The sequence below is a fragment of the Ramularia collo-cygni genome (genome assembly GCF_900074925.1).
Source record: "Ramularia collo-cygni strain URUG2 genome assembly, contig: RCC_scaffold22, whole genome shotgun sequence".
In the NCBI taxonomy this organism is placed as follows: Eukaryota; Fungi; Ascomycota; class Dothideomycetes; order Mycosphaerellales; family Mycosphaerellaceae; genus Ramularia; species Ramularia collo-cygni.
In genome coordinates, this window is record NW_019716276.1 from 344,686 (window position 1) to 361,972 (window position 17,287).

General features: G+C 53.4%; 6 protein-coding genes; 1 reads left to right on the top strand and 5 right to left on the bottom strand.

The window, feature by feature from the left end:
• Positions 1 to 499: 499 nt before the first annotated feature.
• Positions 500 to 1,670, bottom strand: RCC_10458 (related to stomatin family, may link integral membrane proteins to the peripheral cytoskeleton; the record flags this gene model as incomplete). XM_023775686.1 has 2 exons in its annotated part: positions 500 to 1,506; positions 1,598 to 1,670. 2 exons carry the CDS (start codon positions 1,668 to 1,670, stop codon positions 500 to 502), a joined length of 1,080 nt encoding a protein of 359 aa, XP_023631454.1.
• A 525-nt stretch (positions 1,671 to 2,195) lies between these two features.
• RCC_10459 (related to Vacuolar protein sorting/targeting protein 10) lies at positions 2,196 to 6,605 on the bottom strand (the record flags this gene model as incomplete). Its single annotated transcript, XM_023775687.1, has 1 exon — positions 2,196 to 6,605. One exon carries the CDS (start codon positions 6,603 to 6,605, stop codon positions 2,196 to 2,198), a length of 4,410 nt encoding a protein of 1,469 aa, XP_023631455.1.
• A 310-nt stretch (positions 6,606 to 6,915) lies between these two features.
• Positions 6,916 to 7,449, bottom strand: RCC_10460 (uncharacterized protein; the record flags this gene model as incomplete). XM_023775688.1 has 2 exons in its annotated part: positions 6,916 to 7,104; positions 7,171 to 7,449. The coding sequence occupies 2 exons, from the start codon at positions 7,447 to 7,449 to the stop codon at positions 6,916 to 6,918; spliced, it is 468 nt and encodes a 155-aa protein (XP_023631456.1).
• Positions 7,450 to 9,063: 1,614 nt separating this feature from the next.
• RCC_10461 (uncharacterized protein) lies at positions 9,064 to 9,842 on the bottom strand (the record flags this gene model as incomplete). XM_023775689.1 has 3 exons in its annotated part: positions 9,064 to 9,245; positions 9,332 to 9,568; positions 9,623 to 9,842. The coding sequence occupies 3 exons, from the start codon at positions 9,840 to 9,842 to the stop codon at positions 9,064 to 9,066; spliced, it is 639 nt and encodes a 212-aa protein (XP_023631457.1).
• A 1,138-nt stretch (positions 9,843 to 10,980) lies between these two features.
• Positions 10,981 to 12,338, top strand: RCC_10462 (uncharacterized protein; the record flags this gene model as incomplete). XM_023775690.1 has 5 exons in its annotated part: positions 10,981 to 11,201; positions 11,273 to 11,317; positions 11,509 to 11,660; positions 11,714 to 11,876; positions 12,056 to 12,338. 5 exons carry the CDS (start codon positions 10,981 to 10,983, stop codon positions 12,336 to 12,338), a joined length of 864 nt encoding a protein of 287 aa, XP_023631458.1.
• A 1,046-nt stretch (positions 12,339 to 13,384) lies between these two features.
• RCC_10463 (related to rho-GTPase-activating protein LRG1) lies at positions 13,385 to 17,080 on the bottom strand (the record flags this gene model as incomplete). XM_023775691.1 has 4 exons in its annotated part: positions 13,385 to 13,795; positions 13,851 to 16,652; positions 16,708 to 16,726; positions 16,785 to 17,080. The coding sequence occupies 4 exons, from the start codon at positions 17,078 to 17,080 to the stop codon at positions 13,385 to 13,387; spliced, it is 3,528 nt and encodes a 1,175-aa protein (XP_023631459.1).
• Between the last annotated feature and the right edge of the window lie 207 nt (positions 17,081 to 17,287).

A 17,287-nucleotide genomic window follows, 5' to 3' on the forward strand; every position in this document is an offset into this window, starting at 1 on the left:
AACTGTAGACTCCGCCATTACTCTCAATATTCGCATCAACGATCGTACTGAATATCCACCTGGTTTGCAGTCAATAATTGTGCCAGCCAGTGTGCGGGGCACCCGCCAAACGGCCGGCCCGCGGGACCCCTTAAGCGGCCGAAACACCCTTGAAGCACGTTCAACACACGAGCATTCGAGAAGCCTCGCGCCGTGACGATATGATCTTGGAGCGTCTCATAGAGCGTTTCGCCCTTCCAAAGACCGGCTGTCTAAACTTTTCCTTCGGTCGACTCTTGGTCAAGCGGGTGTCTGGCTCTGCGATTGAGTCTGTTATATATTCTTACATTATATTCCTATACAATGGCCGTACGAGCCATAAAGCTGAGTGGAACAGCGCAAATGTTGCTCTTGAATACTCTCTCTCTTGAGATCTTTAAGCGGAATAGCTTCGCTTTCCCAAAATGCTCCTGTCCCACCATAACGCCGTACTGCAATGCTCACAACGCGTGCGTGATCCTCAATGCCTTTGTTGCGTCTTGTCGAAACTCTCGAGCACCTTCTCCTGAATCTGCTTCTTGGTCAAGCTCTTTTCATCATCAGCAACGGTTTCCGCGGCACTCTTCTCCTCGGATGGTATGGCCTTCTGACCCATGGTTTTTGCCTGCGCCTGGCTCACATTGCCGTAGACGCTCATGGCCGTGGCAATCATTCCACCAATGTCGCCAACATTGCCTGGTACAACGACAGAAGTGCCCTCCTTTGCGAGCCTTCCGAATGCCTCGACATATTTCTCGGCGACTGAAAGTGATATGGCGCCTTGTGCGGCACTCTTGCCATTTTCCAGGCTCTGAGCGACGGCATCGATTCCTCGCGCGGTTGCTGTGGCCTTGAGCAGGATGGCCTCAGCCTCACCACTCGCGGCGTTGATCTGCTCGCTCTTGATGGCTTCTGATGCCAGAATAACACTCTGCTTTCTTCCCTCGGCGATATTGATGGCGCTCTGTCGCTGACCCTCGGACTCGAGAATCTCTGCACGTTTGCTACGTTCAGCAGTGACCTGCCTGTGCATGGCTTCTACGACTGGTCCCGGAGCGTGAATATCACGAATCTCGTAACGCAAACATCGTACACCCCAATCTGCCGCTGCCTCGTTGATAGCCTGGGTAATGTTGGTATTGAGCGCGGCGCGTTCTTTTAAGACGTGATCCAGAGTCAGTTGACCAATCTCGCTGCGCATCGTGGTTTGCGCCAGTTGTGAGATGGCGTACTCGGCATCCTCCACGCCATAGMTGGCCTTGTAGGGATCGAACACACGAGTATATAGAACACCGTCCAGCTCCAGCGTTACATTGTCGGCCGTGATTGCGCTCTGGGATGGAATTTCCAAGGCATTCTCCTTCAAGCTCTTGACATACGCGATGCGATCGATAACGGGCATTAAAATGGCAAGTCCGGGCTCGAGAATCCGACTGAAGCGTCCCATACGTTCAACTATCCAGGCCGTCTGTTGCGGGACGAAGAGAGCTGGATTTCAATTAGCTTCTCTGCGATCATTTAAGTTGGTGCAGCTGCCAATGCTTGCTGACTTGTGTCGAGGTAGCTTGAATGCACTCACCGATTGTGTTGGTGGGTAACCTCGTCCGCTGGAAGTAGTTCGTCTGACCGGTTGTTGGCGGCGGGCGAAACATGCTGTCGGCGGAGAAAGGTAGGCCATACCGGGATGTTGTGCTGAAAGCGCTGCGATACAGCTGTGTGTTGTTGAGATTTCTCGGGACTATGCGTGCCGATCGCACGGTTGACAGCCGTGCTGTCGCCATTGCGATTGTGAAGTGTATGTATGGATGGAGAGGGTGGAAGGCAAGGCAATTGTGAGGTCACAACCTTGAATGCTAGCGGAACTAGCGAACTTCGGCTTCACGGGGCCGAACGGGAAGTCGCGTGGAGAGATGCAGACGAGATGTCCCCCTGCAACATCTATCGCATATTGCATTGTCCTGTGAGGATCTCATAGCCAAGCTGAGTACGGCTTGGTCATGCATACTGACCAAAGACGGAAGAACACTGCTGCGGAGATGACGCATATCAAGGGCTTTTGAACGGTCTTTGAAAGCAAGGTGCCAATCGGTGCATGTGCTGTGCATGACAGACTCTCTCATATACAAAACGCAAGCATCTAATCTACATTCACGGTCATGACGCTTCAGTCTCTACGCTCATATATCCTCATCGCTATCATCTCCAAGAAGCTCGCCTTCATCTGGATCGACAACAGCATAATCGCCTCTTCCGCGTTGGAAACTGCTCCGGCTGGTAAAGGGTCTGCTGTAACTGCTACTGCCTCGGCCCAGTCTTGTGTTGATCGTCTTCCATACGCTTCCCACAACCAGGGGCAGGGCAGCGACCACGGCTACAATGCCGGAGATGAGCATGACGGGATACTTTATCCAAGGTGCATCGCCATCAAAGGCCCCTCCATACCCACCACCCATGCCATCGCCCAGCTGGATGCGACCGAACTTGCCGTCCCAGTGCTGGAAGACCCAGTATCCCACACCAGCCGCAGCTGCAATTGGCAAAATAATGGCAAAGAACAGGCCAGCGCCGCTGATGCTGTGCTTCTTCTTGAACTCATCCAAATGATCCGGACATGGGTGTGTTTTCGTTGTCTGATCGAGTTCGTTGCCGCCTGAGCATGTGGTAAGCGGAATGCGACGGTAGCCAGTGACCTCGTTATACTCCGTTAGTTCCGGGTTCTTCTTGCAAACGTCTGCTGGATTTGGTTTCGCCAGACCCTTAACGAGCCGACATTCACCAGTCGCCACGCGCTCATAGTTGTAGTCGCACTCGTAGTCCGAACGTGCGCAGGTACAGTTTGAGGCGATACTGTGAAGACGCTCCACATTCCGCCCGTTAAAGCATGGATGGTCGGGCCGCTTCCGATGGTACTCGGCGACATGACCAAATAGACAATTGTCGGCCTGGAGTGGATGCCTCGGCGACCATAGATCGTAGTCATCGGCCTTGGGGTGACCTTCGTCGAGTTTGCATTGCTCGCTCCTTTCTTTCATGCCGCTAAAGTCCACGTTGATGGTGGCGATCTTGCCCCCGACCTTACCCCAGAGGAGAAAGTTCCGGCTGGTGTCGCTCGGAACCGTGCTGATATCGTTGACAAGCATCTCTTCTCCGATGGAATGCTTCTCCCAACTTACTCCCTCGTCCAGAGAGTAGAGCACGAAGTCTGTGGGTTCTTCCTCCTTGACAATCACAATGATGGAGCCCTGATCACCGTACTCCCACATCCAATTGCCCTCTGCGATAAAGTTCCATGTAAGCCCGGCATCTCTGGTGAGGTAGGTATCAGCATCCTTCTTGCTCCCAAGGAACTCGCCAACGTTCCCCGTGCCAATCATCAAGCCAACGGCACTACCAGAGCTGTAGGTGTCCCTAGGATCCTTTCGCTCAGTGTAACCGTGCAAGTGGAGGCTGCATTTGTCTTTGTTGCCTTTGCACCACTTGGCTCCCTTCGGCGGATCCGTCGGGCGCTCCAAGAGGTCCCAATCAGCGCCGTCGTTGTGGGTAATGTAGGTCTTCAGTTTCTTGGCCTTTCCAGAGCCCGTATCTTTTGGATTGGCCACACGATTGATGACTGCTACACCCTCGATACCTTGCATCTTTTCGAAATCGACAAAGCCAGCTGTATTCCTGTTGACTTCTCCTATTGACAAGACGTACGACGTGCCGTTGCTGTTGCTTTTGACAATACTGCCATATTCGTGATCTTCTTCATCGTTCACGGWGACATGCAAAAAGATTGCATGTGTACTGGAGTCCAGTACAGTGTACGCATGCTGGTGGGGAACGTCCATACCATATGGAAATTTGGCGTCGGCAAAACTGACACCGTCAATGCTGGTGTCAACCTTTAAGGTGTCTCTCTCATCATCGCGGACAGCGACGACAATGTATTCGGCCATGGTCGCAAAGTTAATAACGTTACGCTTGAGTTCCTTCTTATGCACGAACCAGTCGTCACTACTCATGAGCAGCTTTGGAGTGTCGCGATTCTCGACTTCGTTCTCGAACTGCTCGCAATACACCAACTCGTCGGAGCTGTCGCGATCTTCACGGTAGACAAACTGGCATTTTCTGACAGCGCGGAGTAGTGTCTCCCACTCCTCACCGCCCTTCTTCGACACCTGTGCGACGGTCATGCATTCTGTGTCGGATTTGCAGTCACGGGAGCCTGTCCATATCAACCAGTCCTTTTCTGTGGGATGGAAATTCAAGACCTGGACTTTAGCCCGGTTGGGCTCGTCCGGTGCGTCGAAGGAGTGGAAATTCTGCGCAAAGTCGGTCGAGTAAAACACCTTCTTACCGGGTGTAATCAGGTAAACCCTTTCGTTGAGATATTGATGAGGGTATATTGCAAGAATCTCTTCGTCCTTGTGAATTCGAGCCCACTTCTTGCCGTGATTATGGGTCAGCCAGAGCTGCTTGTGATTGGTACGCATAAGAATCGTTTCGTCGCCATCCTGGTTGCTGTTGCTGGCTTCTCGCTCCAGATAATAGTACTCCGCGACCTCATCGCCGTCGAATTTGGTCATCTCATTTGCAATCTCGCCGCTAGCAGGAGGTGCTGTTGATTCGTCACAATTGTGCTCTTCCTCCTTGGCCAAGTCCTCGCCTCCCTCACAGTCGTTCCCTGGAATCAATCGATACCCAGAAGTACCCATGAATGTTTTCTTGTCGCCACTGCAAGCACCGTCGGGTGGAATGATTCGGCCATTCCRCACGCATTTGCCGTCTTCGCGCTTGAAATTATAGTCGCATTCGAAATCTCTCTTGAGACATTTGCATTTTTCCCGCTTCTCTTCGGGATCTTGGAAGTCCTTGTTGGCAACGAAACAATCGGCGTCCGGCTTCCTTCTCCTAAAAGACTGAGTGTGGCCCATGATGCAGACAGGCTCGCCCTCGTCGTCAACGCGAGCCGGCCAATCCTCAAAGTCTTTCTTCTCGCATTCGCGCTTATCAAGGGCGTTGAAGTCCAAAGAGTAGATGTAATAGTCCGACTTAGGGCCGGCCCCTATCAGCATGAACTTGAGGGACGTCGAATCCGGGGTGGTTGTGAGCGTCGTAGGCTTGATCTTGTCTCCCAGGTCGGTCTTCTCCCATGTCTTGCCGTGATCAACAGACCATCTGACTTCGTCCGTCTCATCATCTGCGATGGCGACCAGAATAGAGCCTTGAGCACCAAACTCGAAGATATGCGGCTTGTCGAGAGCCTTCTTCCAGGTCAACCCAGCATCGTCAGAGACATACAAATTGCCCTTTTCATAGCTGTCCAGGGAGTCACCAGTATTGCCAACTCCCATAACTATGCCAGGAGCCGGACTGCTGAATACGCGGCCCATGTTGCGTTGCTGCGTAACCGAATGGAGGTGCAGCTTCTTGCCATCAACTTCCAGATTCTCCCAAGTTCGACCATCATCGAAGGATATTTTCGACACCACCTCTTTGCGTACCGAGTCCTTGTGTTCAGCGTCCTTCCAGTTCTCCACGGTGTTTACAAGGACGATGCCCTGGRTATTGGAYATCTTTTCAAAGTCCACAAAGCCGCTTGGGCTTCGATTCGTGTGTTCAATATTCTTCGTGAAGAAAGTGCCATTGCTGTTGGATGTGAGCAGCACGCCCATGGCGTTCATGCTGTACGGKCTGGTCGTCATGACATCGACTTGCATGCTGTAATTGGTGCTCTCGAGGAGCGTATACGCGCCCTCTTCCAATTTGTGCTCCCCAAACTCCGCACGATGCCAGACCTCGGTGTCGTCACTGACGTACATGGCCATTTCGGTGGTCCGCTCGCTCTTAGCAGCAAAGACGAGATWTCCCTTCGCGGAGGCAATGTTAGTTATCCCCTCCACAGTCCCGCCACTGCTCAGGGTTGGCTCGATGGGCTCGGTCTCCATGAAGTCCTTGGTGATCACCGCACGGTAGTTGTGGGAGAACCACGAGAACTTGCCCTCGCGTATGCAAAGTATGGTGTTGTCATCGAGGTCCTTGTTCTTCTCTGCAAACACCTCGGAGCTCTTTGCCCAAAGACAGTTGGTCAAGCCCTCGCCCAACAGTTCCGCCTTGTCCTTGAAGCCATTGACAGTGTAGTATACCGAGTCTGAACAGAGCGGGCCATGGCAGCCTTCGGCACGGTACAGCATGCGCTGGGGATCGGTGGCGTGAAAGGCGATGCCCGGCTGGCGACGAGCGGGATCCTCGTCGGTGCTGAACTCGCGCCACGATTCACCGCGGTCGTGGGTGATCCAGTGTTTCCGCTTGGTTCCAAGCACGACGGCCGTCTGCTTATCGAACGGATTTCGCAACACCTCCAGCACCTCGCCCTCTGTTATGTCCTTGACTTTGGCCCATGTTGCACCTGCGTCTGGTGAGCGGAAGGTGGACTGGTCATCTGGGTTGGTAGCCAGCACCACATCGCTATCCTCAAAGTATACGATGCCCGCTGGTTTTGCGTGAAAGTTGGTCTTTTCGATGTCGGGCTTATTCTTTTTGGCTATGACCTGCACAGCAAGCAGGCTGAACAACAGCCCTGTTACGGCGCGGAGTTGTTTCATTGTGGCAGCTTCGATCGATGGAGGATGAAACGGGGCCCTACGGCCAGTGGAAGGACATCGAGCAAGTTGAATTCACAAAAAGGGAGATGGAACCGGGGATGTAGAATGAACAAGTATTAAGTATATGGGAACGGATGTGTTGCCGCCAGCTTCCAAGCTCGCGCGCGCATGCGTGCACGTTCCACTTCGCGTTTAGGTAGCAACATTCACCGACTTCACTTCAAGCCATCTTCCAATATCCCTTTTACTTGTGAGTGAGCCAATTGAATAAATGCGCCATTCTCGCGCACTAATCGAGACGCAATTTCAGTCAGTACATCTTGATCAGCAAAGCTGACAAGACCACACTGCCCTTGGCCTTTTCCAGCGGGAAGAACTTGTGAGTACGCTTGCTGTAGTCTCTGAGCTTCCGCTGGCTTGGGAATCGATGCACGTTTGTGCGAGTGTTCTCCGGAGAGTCGAGAACCCTGACGAAATCAACAATATTGACATGGACGCCCTTCATTTGCTTCATAGCAGCAGCGTTAGTCTGATAGATGGCAGAGGTACTTTCTCAAAGACTTACCTTCTTGCACTGGGTGATTGAATCGCCCTCTGGCTCACCGACATCACGGCACAGACCTTGCCATGCAGCAAGCGTGACATTGGTCTGGCCATACTTCTCTTGGATCACCTCGACAATGTGGATGTTGGCAGCTTCACGATCCGCCTCCGCCTTTTGCTTCTTTCTCTCCTTCTTCTTCTCCTTCGTCTGCTCCTTTTTGAGCTTCGGCTTCTCCTCCGACATTTGCGCCGCCTTCTCCTTCTCGARTGTCGTCCCCATGTAAGCCTTGCGGCGGACCATCGTTCGAGACTGGCCTCCTTTGACCGTGTCAGCAGATCTTCATCGGTGAAGAGCATTCATACATACCCGGCGATCAAAGATCGAAATGAGAGTATGGACAGCCTTCGAGGTTGATGTCGCCAACCACTAGATTCGGTCGAGGACAGGCAAACGACACCGAGTAGTGTAACGGTGTTAACGACAACGATGCAGCAGTTCGTTTGGAATTTGGCATCAACAGGCTGGAAGTCCGTTCGCAAGGCTGTCTCGTTTGACGGTGACGACTTAGTGCAATCGACGGGATTCCATCGGGTTCCCGCCTCACAGCAACAAGATTATTCCGTTCACCTCAGGCACACGAAAGTCGAATGAGTATCTTGGCTTGTAAGGTATCAAAGAAGAACAAAACTGCTTCCGTCTGCAATTCTAGGCAGCAAAGGTCCAAGTTTCGTCGATCTCATCCTTCTCTTTGGCCGAAACAGCAACCTACCGCAGCTAGCCACAACGGGTTCCCTGAGCAAGCCGACAGTAGCCCATCAATACTCGTGCACGTGGATCAGCAAAGCCTCCAAGATCTCGCTTCCCGTTGCCATTTGCAGGGGACAATGTCGCTCAAGGGAATTGCTATAATACTGCAGGGCCTTCTCGTTCGTTACGGAACGAACGTAGCGATATGGTACCGAGGGTGCGTCCCATCGATCGTTCGGACCCAATCAATAATTTTGACGAACAYGCTTTGCATCCGCTTCTCGTGGTCAGCTTTGCTTCACCATAATGACGACTGCGACGTTTGATCTACTATCTTGCATTCCAGAGTGGTTCTACTTTCTGGTTCATCCACATCCTGCAGAGACCCTGCCAGGCCTCGAGTGCGACATTGCGGGATCCGTATCTTGTGCGGAGCACTTCGATAATATGCTTGAAGAGTGCTTTCAGCCTTTGCTCTCTCCTTCTTCGTCTTGGTCGGCCGTTTCGTTCGTGGCAGGCCGTGCGCCGCTGTAGAAACGCATGGTTGTTTGGTTCCCGAAGGCGCTGTGATTCAATCTGTCGGTATTGTTGACGGTGATGCAGCCTCAGCATTGATCAAAAGTAAAGGCAGCCGAACAGTGCAATTGCACGGACCGTACTCAACAGGGAAATGGCTTCAGCGATGATTCTCGTCTTCCGCTTGAATGCAGCTAGGAATCAAGTGAGAAGTGGGAGGGGAGAAGCGAAGCGTGACGTGATGTAGCAGGCGGAGTCACCGAGCCGACGGCAGCGGACATAAGCAACACGACATGCGCGAAATGGTGTCGATACACAGGCGGAATCAGTGCAACTCACCTCCAAGACAACATGACGTCTGGCCTCTTGCAGATGACTGTTGCCGAATTGACTTACGAGCACTCCTTGCTGTGTCTCAAAGYGCACACGGCGGTGGGTGTTGAGTCGATATGTCATGTATCCGCATACCAACGGCATCCTCATAACCTTTTGAGTCTTTGACAACAAGGGCCAAGCTTGCTATGCATCACCTTGATTTGACTTGAATAATTGGTGGATCCTACATACGTCGAACAATTCATGCTCTCGTTTGACCGTATCAAGAGGTCGATGCCGAAATTAATATGTACAATATAAAGGCTAAGTCACTCCTTAAAGCGCGAGTGCGGCCAGAGCGACAGCTCSGAGCATAGCACCCACAGCAGTGGCACGGGCTGCACCGCCGTCTTGAGTAGAAGTGGTCGACTCAGGGGTTGCGGCAGCGTTCGAGCTTGAAGAGGCGGAGGTCGACATTCCGGAGGTGCTGCTGCCGGAGGAAGAAGCAGTGGAGGACGCTAATGATGGTTAGCACGAACTGCATGTGAAATGAAGTACTCACCAGACTCGGAATCCGAGCTGGAGCTACCGGTAGGGAACGCACTTGGGCTGGCCGTTGGGGTGAGGGTGGAAGTGTTGGGGAGCTTGGAGCCAGTGGGTGCGGCGACAGAGACGRTAGGGGTGCTCGTTGCAACGGTGTTTGGGCTGTCCAGGACGAACATTCCGCTGTAGTTGTTGTTGCTGGGGTCGGAGCTGTCTACGATCTGCAGAGCGTAGTCGTCACCCGCAGTGATGGTCTCTGGTGCAGTGTAGCTGTAAGAGCCAGAGTTGGGAAGGTCGGCTGTCGATCGATGTGAGCTTACTTCAAACGCACAACGATAGGTTCAAGACTTACAAGCAATGACGGTCCCCGCAGCGAGGTTAGAAGCATCTCCACTGCGGRGAATCAAAGTAATGGGGCCTTCCGCATTTCCCTTCCAGGTAATGTTTACGGGTTTCCCGGCAGTAATCTGGAAAGAACCGGTTGTGGTAAGGAAAAGGCCGTCACCGCTCTGAGCGAATGCCAGGAAAGGTGCGCCGATGATAGCGACAAGGAGCGATCGTGAGAACATCATTATTGCGATGTGGTATATGTCCGAGGGATTGGAAATGTGTGGTAAGGAAAGTAGTACAAGCAGTGGATATGGCAAGGATAGTGAGGGTTTGGGGACGAAAGAGGAAGACGCGCGAGCCACGCGGGTAGGAGGAAATAGATGTACCAACCACCGTGCCGCCTCCCAAGCAGTGGTCCAATCCTAGAGTCCAGTTAAGGCGATTTAGCGCTGCCTGGCGCCGCCGACGATGGCAAAGTATATGCCACACTGCCGACCCTCCCGGGGGGCGAGGCAACGTGAACCTGTCACTACCATACCAGAAGTGTCCAAGAGACCAGGATTGGCGGTATTACAGTCTCCATTCTCCCTGCGCGGCCGGCCAGATGAGTGGTATTCGGGTCTTCTGGAAAGTTGGTCGAACGGGGGTTGCTGAGAATCGAGATTGCGATTCTGGGCATCGGCGTTGATCCTTTTGATGCCAATCTGCGGGCTGTGGGGCAGCTTACGAGAGCCCATTCGATGCTTTGCCGAACATGTATAAGAGAGGTGGTGTTGGTCGATTCGTCGCACTGCATCGCGGATGACAGCTGCTGTGTGATGCACGCGCATGCACATTTCATGCATCCCGCATCATCATGCACAATGTCGCCACGGCCAAAGCCGAACGCCGCACGTGGAGGCCGCCAGCAGCCGCTTTCGACCCAAACAAGGAGCCGTTGCGGTTGTAGGTAACTCATGCGCCCTTCTGGCGCCGGCCATCGGGCTCTGGGTCTGAGTCGCGATGCGCTCTGACAGTTCAGCGACGCTCCGCAAGGTGAGAGGCTGCACGGAGCGTCATTCATAATCTCGAGGGAATCACTGCATCACCGTCGTTGTTATTGTTGTTGTTGGAAGAGGAGCACCGCGACGCCTGAGYGTGGAATGCAGAGGCCAACAGTGGCTCACACCCGGGCAGCCAATCCAGACGCCGCGTTGGATGCTTCGAGACTTGAAACGAACAGCAGTCATGGTGGGCTGAAGAGTCCCCCACTGTGGACAGATCCACGCGGACAGTTCTGGGGGAGTTGCGACAGATGGTCCCAATTGGTCTCCCGATCTGTTTGCTGGGGCGGCCCCTGCCGACCCTCGATATGAAGCAGGGATATGCCATGCAGGAGAGATGAAGGGGAACCCACCCAACCCATGGTTTCTTGTCGCGTTTCTTTCTCTCTTCCTTCATCGCCATCAACCAATTCACTCGTTTTCTCATTCCTTCGCTTCAATCGCTCCCTACGCTCACACAGCCAGCTCCGACCGCACAACCGCAGGAATGTTCACCAAGGCACTCCTCATCGGCGCTCTGGCCGCGTTGGCTACCGCACAGAGCAGCGTACTCAGCTTGTATGCAACTAGATCCCGCCAGAGGGCGGTACCTCACCCGTTGGAGAAGCATTTCGCTGATCAGAAAACAGCACTCGCGTCCCCAGCCCAATCACTGCTGGCGAGCCTCAGGCACTGTAAGACCTATCGAGGAGCGAGTTACATGAATGCCTGCCTGTCTCGACAGCTTCTCTTCTTTGAAATGACGATACTAGGCTGATMACCAGCCGATTCTCTGTCACAAGGGAAACAGGTGCAAGACGGGCTAGCGATCAGCACTCTGCTCGACCCCTTGCGTGGCTTGACCTAATTGCTAATGTTCGTAAAGGACGTACGCGACCAACGACACTGAGACCCCCGTTACCATCAGACTGAGAAAGGGTCCTTCTGGCAATCTCGACACTATCGCGACCCTCTCATCGTCTGTGATGGGAGGCCAGTACATCTGGACCCCATCCGACAGTCTGACCAACGGCAATGGTGTGTGGAGACTGCACAAGAAGATGAATATTCATGTTATTAACATTGATTAGACTACGCGCTCGAGATCTCCCAGAACGGCCAGGTCAACTACTTCGGACCCTTCCAGCTTCAGGGCGCTTCTGGCACTGGCTCTGGATCTTCTTCCTCCTCCTCTAGCTCTTCCATGTCTGGCTCCAGCTCGAGCGCCGCAATGCCTAGCTCATACAGCACCAGGTACGTATTCAGCGGCAACATACCCGCCCGTTGAACGGAGAGACTCATGTGTGGCCTTCTTCGCTTTCATCCACGTGAACCCAATGCAACAGTTGCAACACCGAGACGCCCTCGCTTTCACCATGTTTCGCCGAGACGCTGTCAATCACGATCACGTTCAGATGCTAACCAATCTACAGCAGCGCTGAAGCCATGAACTCCACCATGACTACGTCCTCGCACATGATGATGGGAACCGGAAATGCCATGCCTCACATGAACAGCACCAACGCCACCATGACCTCCGCTACCCTCAGCTCAACACGCACGTCGCCTAGCAAGCCCACCAACACAGACGATCTCTCCACGGGAGGAAGCGGCACCGGCTCGGATGCCCCCGCCAACACTGGAGCTGCCGCCATGCTCGGTTCCAGCGCCATTGCCCTGACCTTCGGTGCTGCCGTTGCCGTGCTAATGGGTTGAGCGGTTCGAAGAGATGTGGTGAAATTTTGCAGTTTTCGGCGTCTGGGTTGGGAACCTATGTATCAGCGCTGTGGCCTTGGTTGTGCATGCGAGCTGAGGTGGCACTCTTTGTCTGATCGTCGGCGATCTGGCAGTCTAATTTTAAAGTAACTGTTCACTAGTCCACCAGACACTGAATGGAGAAATAATGTATAGTATGGAGTTGGCGCCATACATGGTTTATATCTGCATTTTCGAAGCTTGTAGCATGGAATCTAAAAGTCTCTTGTCGCATCACAACAGGCAGATCGCATGTTGACCTCCTAAGGTACCTGTTCTTCGAGTTSGCCCAATAATGGACCAAGAAAACGAAACCGCCGACTGTAGGCCCAGGCCCAAGATTGAAACAGATTTTGAATCCCTCGCAGGCACTCCATGTCAGGGCACAAAGTCTAACGAGTCTACTATTAAAAGAGGAACGGGTCAATGGAGGCGGCCACCCCGGCGTGCATACCTTTCGGGCCAACTCCACTGACTCCTGGAGCACTCGTCGGACAACGACCACGAATCTGCAGCGTGTCGACTTGCCACTAAATCCATGTGAAGTCGCACACGATCGATAGGTGGTCATGAAAGGATAGTCCCGCAGAACTACGAGGTAGTATCGTATCAAGAAACAGTGACCACATTTAATTCTTTCCGGATCACTACTCCGCTCATCCAGAGCTTCGAAATTAAGTATCAGACCACCATCATCATCTCAGCTGCCGCAGCAGACTCCTCGCTGTAGGAATCATGGCTCAAAGCCCAGATAGTTTGCGTCATCGCCCACTCCCCTTCAATCCATCCACGTGCAGTCACATGCAATTGTTGCCCCGTTGATGTTTTAGCACACCCAATACGTCCTTGTTACACTTTCCAACTCCATGGCTATGCGAAATGACGCCTGCCAGCGCTTCAAGTCATTGAAATCATGGAAAAGGAAAACAGTCATATCTGGCTACCCAAAGCTCATGAGAAATTGGAAGACAAGATGTGGTTCATTCATCATTTGATCGTAACTGGTGTCAAGCCATTTGTGCCATAGACCTCTGCTTGTCAAAAGGCCCGGATCTCATGCTTGATCGGTCGCCACCACCTCTGTTGGGACTGCCGTGTGACTCGGTGCTTCCATTGGGATGGCTCGGTTTAACATACGGTAGTGTGGGTGGTGTCATGGCATCCCCTCCGACGTGTCTCACGGACGACTCGTTCTGCCATGCGTTTTGTTGATGCGGGTCTGTGTCCACGCGCGTTACGACTGGGGCGTTGCCCTGTGGCGAAGTCGTTCCGTTGCTGGCGACTATGTTCGGAGCGCTATTGACTGTTGGCGCCTTTGCGCGATCGCCATATCGCTTGAGGATTTCCTTCGTCGTGATATCAGCACTGTTGCTGAACAGGGAAGAGTCGTTCAAAATCATGGCGAGATCTTCCGGAACCTGGTGTGGGGTTAGCAAAGGWAGTGAGTGATAGATGCTCGTTCGATGTAGTTACCTCGCACATGCTTTCGTTGCACTCTATCAAACTGTGAACCGCTTCAATGGCCAAGAAGCTGTCGTCAACGGGGACGGTATCTTTGCCAGAGTGCAGCACGTTCGGACAGATCACCGTTGCTAGGTTGTGTGTGTCCATCTTGCTTCCACTTTCTTCGTCGACGTGGCTGAAACTGGATACCCAGTTCATGAACGTGAATAGCACCTCCATGGTATCTCTGTGCGCTTTGGGTAATAAGCAGCATGTTAGATGGAGCACTCGCCGCCGTCGTTCGCTGTCGTCGATTCGCTGTGATGTTATCCACAATTTATGCAGCTTGTGTGTTAGGAGGGGATCTGGCAGCTCACGCAAGAATTTCTTCAAGAGCGCGGCGACCTGAACCGGATTTTCTTTCGTGAGGTCGACATCGACGGAACCCTTGGAGTCGATCTCTTCCTTTGCATCATTCAGGCGTTTGATGTTGCCATTCTTTCGAAACACGCCTTCGACAGACATGTCCATGGTCTTCATAGCGCTGATGCACTCCTGAACCAGGGACGGGATTTTGAGCGAACCAGGCCCAACACCGTCTGTGCTCTCTTCGTAGTCGCGTTCAAGGAGTAGTTCCAAGGGCACGCCAAAGATGGCATTCTTCGGACCTTTCTGCTTCTTCTCCTTGCCCTGGAAGGCCTTGCCAAACTTACTCCAGAAGGTCGGCCGCTTGGTTTCGATCAGATCAAGCAGCTCCTCCTGGTTGAAGTGACCCTCCACCAATTGCTCCATAGATAGGACCGCAACATGGCGGACGATGAAGTACTCGAGCGCTGTGAGCTCTGAAAAGTACTTTTTCGTGCCCGGCGGACGACTTTCCAGTTTCTCAGTAAGCAAATCGCCAGAAAAGTCTCGCGTGTGGCCATTGACAAGCTTGGGCTGAGGTTCTGACGGTATCATGGGTGACCTCGCGTACCGTGTGGCATTTGGTCGCTGCTCTCGAGTCTGCTGCGCTTGCACTATCCTCGGAATATCGTCCAGGGTCATGGCATCTTGCTTGCCAAAAGTCAACTGGTTCATAGATTCTCCATTGGCATCTCGGTCTTCGACAATCTGGAAGGTGCCTGTCCTTCTCCGGCCATCGCCCCCATCCGCAGACCCGGGACGCATACCTTCGGGGCCATCGATAATCCTCGACGTCCTTGCTTTTTTGGTTGCATTAGAAAGGTGCTTATCCATCCTTGTGCTCCGTAGGCGTCTAATGTCTCCCATGGTGTCTTCATAGCTCTGTTCGCCCTGATTCCTCGCACCTCCGGATCTGCCGGCGTACGACCTGGATCGTGTGTTCGATCGYAGCAACTGTGGTCCGCCGTTCTCAGGAGTATTGCCATGTCCTTCACGTGAGTCGTAGCCCGCTAAGTTGGGATCGTCGCTGGTATGCGGTAGGGCGCCACTTGTGCGCAGAGTCGCAAGCAACCTCGCATGCGCTACTCGTAAAAGATGCACGTATTGCTGCAGTCTGGTCACGGGCATAAAACCCCCTGCGCGCGCATCTGGAGGAGCATGCGCATCGCACCACACTCTTTGAGTCTTCTCGCTCCATCTTGCGACGCCAGGATCCTCTGCGAAGTCCTTGAGGCACTTTGCGCAACTCACACATGGGGAGTGGAACACTCGGTTTTCGCGCCGGAAACATTTGTCTTCGACAGCCTTGTTGCAGACTACGCATGTGTCGGCGCTCTGGTCGACATATATGTCAACGTCCCCTCTCGAATCGCGATTGCTCTCAACTTCCAGTCTTGCGTCGAGTTTACTAATTTCTTCGAGGAAACTTTCGAGGCCTTCGGAGCTTCTGGTTTCGCGTTCCAGTTTTAACGCACCAGAAAGACAGATCCGAATCATGAGCTTGAGATAATGGGCCAATCCAGTGACCAACGAAAGCAGCTCCTGCGTCACACCCAGCCGTCGAACACCATTGTCCTGGTTTTCGGCGAGAAGCTGGAAAAATGCGACGACCTTCTTGCACAGCAACTTTGCCTCTCGGCTGTAACTCAGTCCTGGGTGAACAATGGTTTCAAATGTCCGAACACCCTTCTCTGCACCTTTGCCTGACCGAACCTGCAATCGGTGGTCCAGGTCATCTGCAGCGCCGAAAAGGAGGTCGACATGAGTGATGAACTTTTTGGCTGCCATGACACCATCCATGTATGCGCCGTTACTGACATGGAGCAGCATGTCTGATATGCAGGTGGCAGATCGCTCTTCAAAGGTGGAAAGAGTGTGCCAGATCCAGTGAACCTTGAACTCCACGGCCTCCTCCTCGGTCCTGACTTCTTTCCTCTCCTCCTCGCTCGCATCTACAGCTCGACCTCCCTGCTCTGCGGCCTGGCGTTCTTCGTCCGCATCTGATATCTTTGGCGGCGCAGCGTGTAGCCTGACATTCCAATACTTGTGAATCATATAACACTCAGGATGCCAGTGCTGGTTCACTCCGTTCCTGAAAATCTCCACAAACTGCTTCAAGATGGCCGTTTGGCAACCATTACACTTCTGCGCAAACTTGGTGGAGTAGTGATAGTGGCAGTAAACACTGCCCTCATGCTCGTAGTATGAATCCTGGGCACCAAACACCGTGGGGCAGACAGAGCACGTGAAATGCTCAATGTGGTACTTACGGTCCAAAGCAGTTATGTATGAGCCTCGCAGCGCACCACCACAAGCGAAGCAGAGCAGTTCGAGTCGTCTGAAGTAGTCGGTTTCGCATAGTGGATATTGATTGGGTGGTTGATCAGGCACGGGGAAGAACTTGGAGGCCACTATCTTCCCACAGTCCTGCGAGAGTGTCAGTTGGGATACAAGGATGCACACAGGTCACAATGTTGCCTACATGGCACGTGAAGCACTCCCTGCGACGTTGTTAGTCCCAACTTCTGCCGTGTTTAGGTTGCGCAGTGCGGTACGAACAGATGGTATGTGTCTCCCAGAGCTCTCACAAACTGGCCCGTCAAGTGACGCTGGCACTTGCCACACACACGCTGCTGGCTGGGTCTCCGCCCGTTCGACTTGGAGCGATCCTTGCTGCCAGGCTCGCGGAGGCCATCCTGCGATGGTCGGGCACGCTCCTGCGAAGTCCGAGACTGGTCGTGCGGGCGGAGGGAGAGTGACGACTGATCACTGAAGGCAGCGGCGGCGGGTACGAGCGCAGTGGCGGAGGTTGGCTTGGGAGCAGCATGCGCGCCTGGCTCTCGTCCCTCGGCCATGCCAGGCGGCGCTGGCTGGGAGGCGGAATCGCTCAATGCTGCGGGCGCCGGCGCGGTCGGCGTCGGACAGGAATTTCACGTGGCTCTTGACGGGACGATGAGGATGTGTGCGGTAGGCGTAGTCGGCAGTCGGGCGGCAACGAGCGTGTGGTGTAGTTTAGGTATAGACGGAGAGAGGGTCTTCGAAGTCAAGGTTGCTTGGAAGCC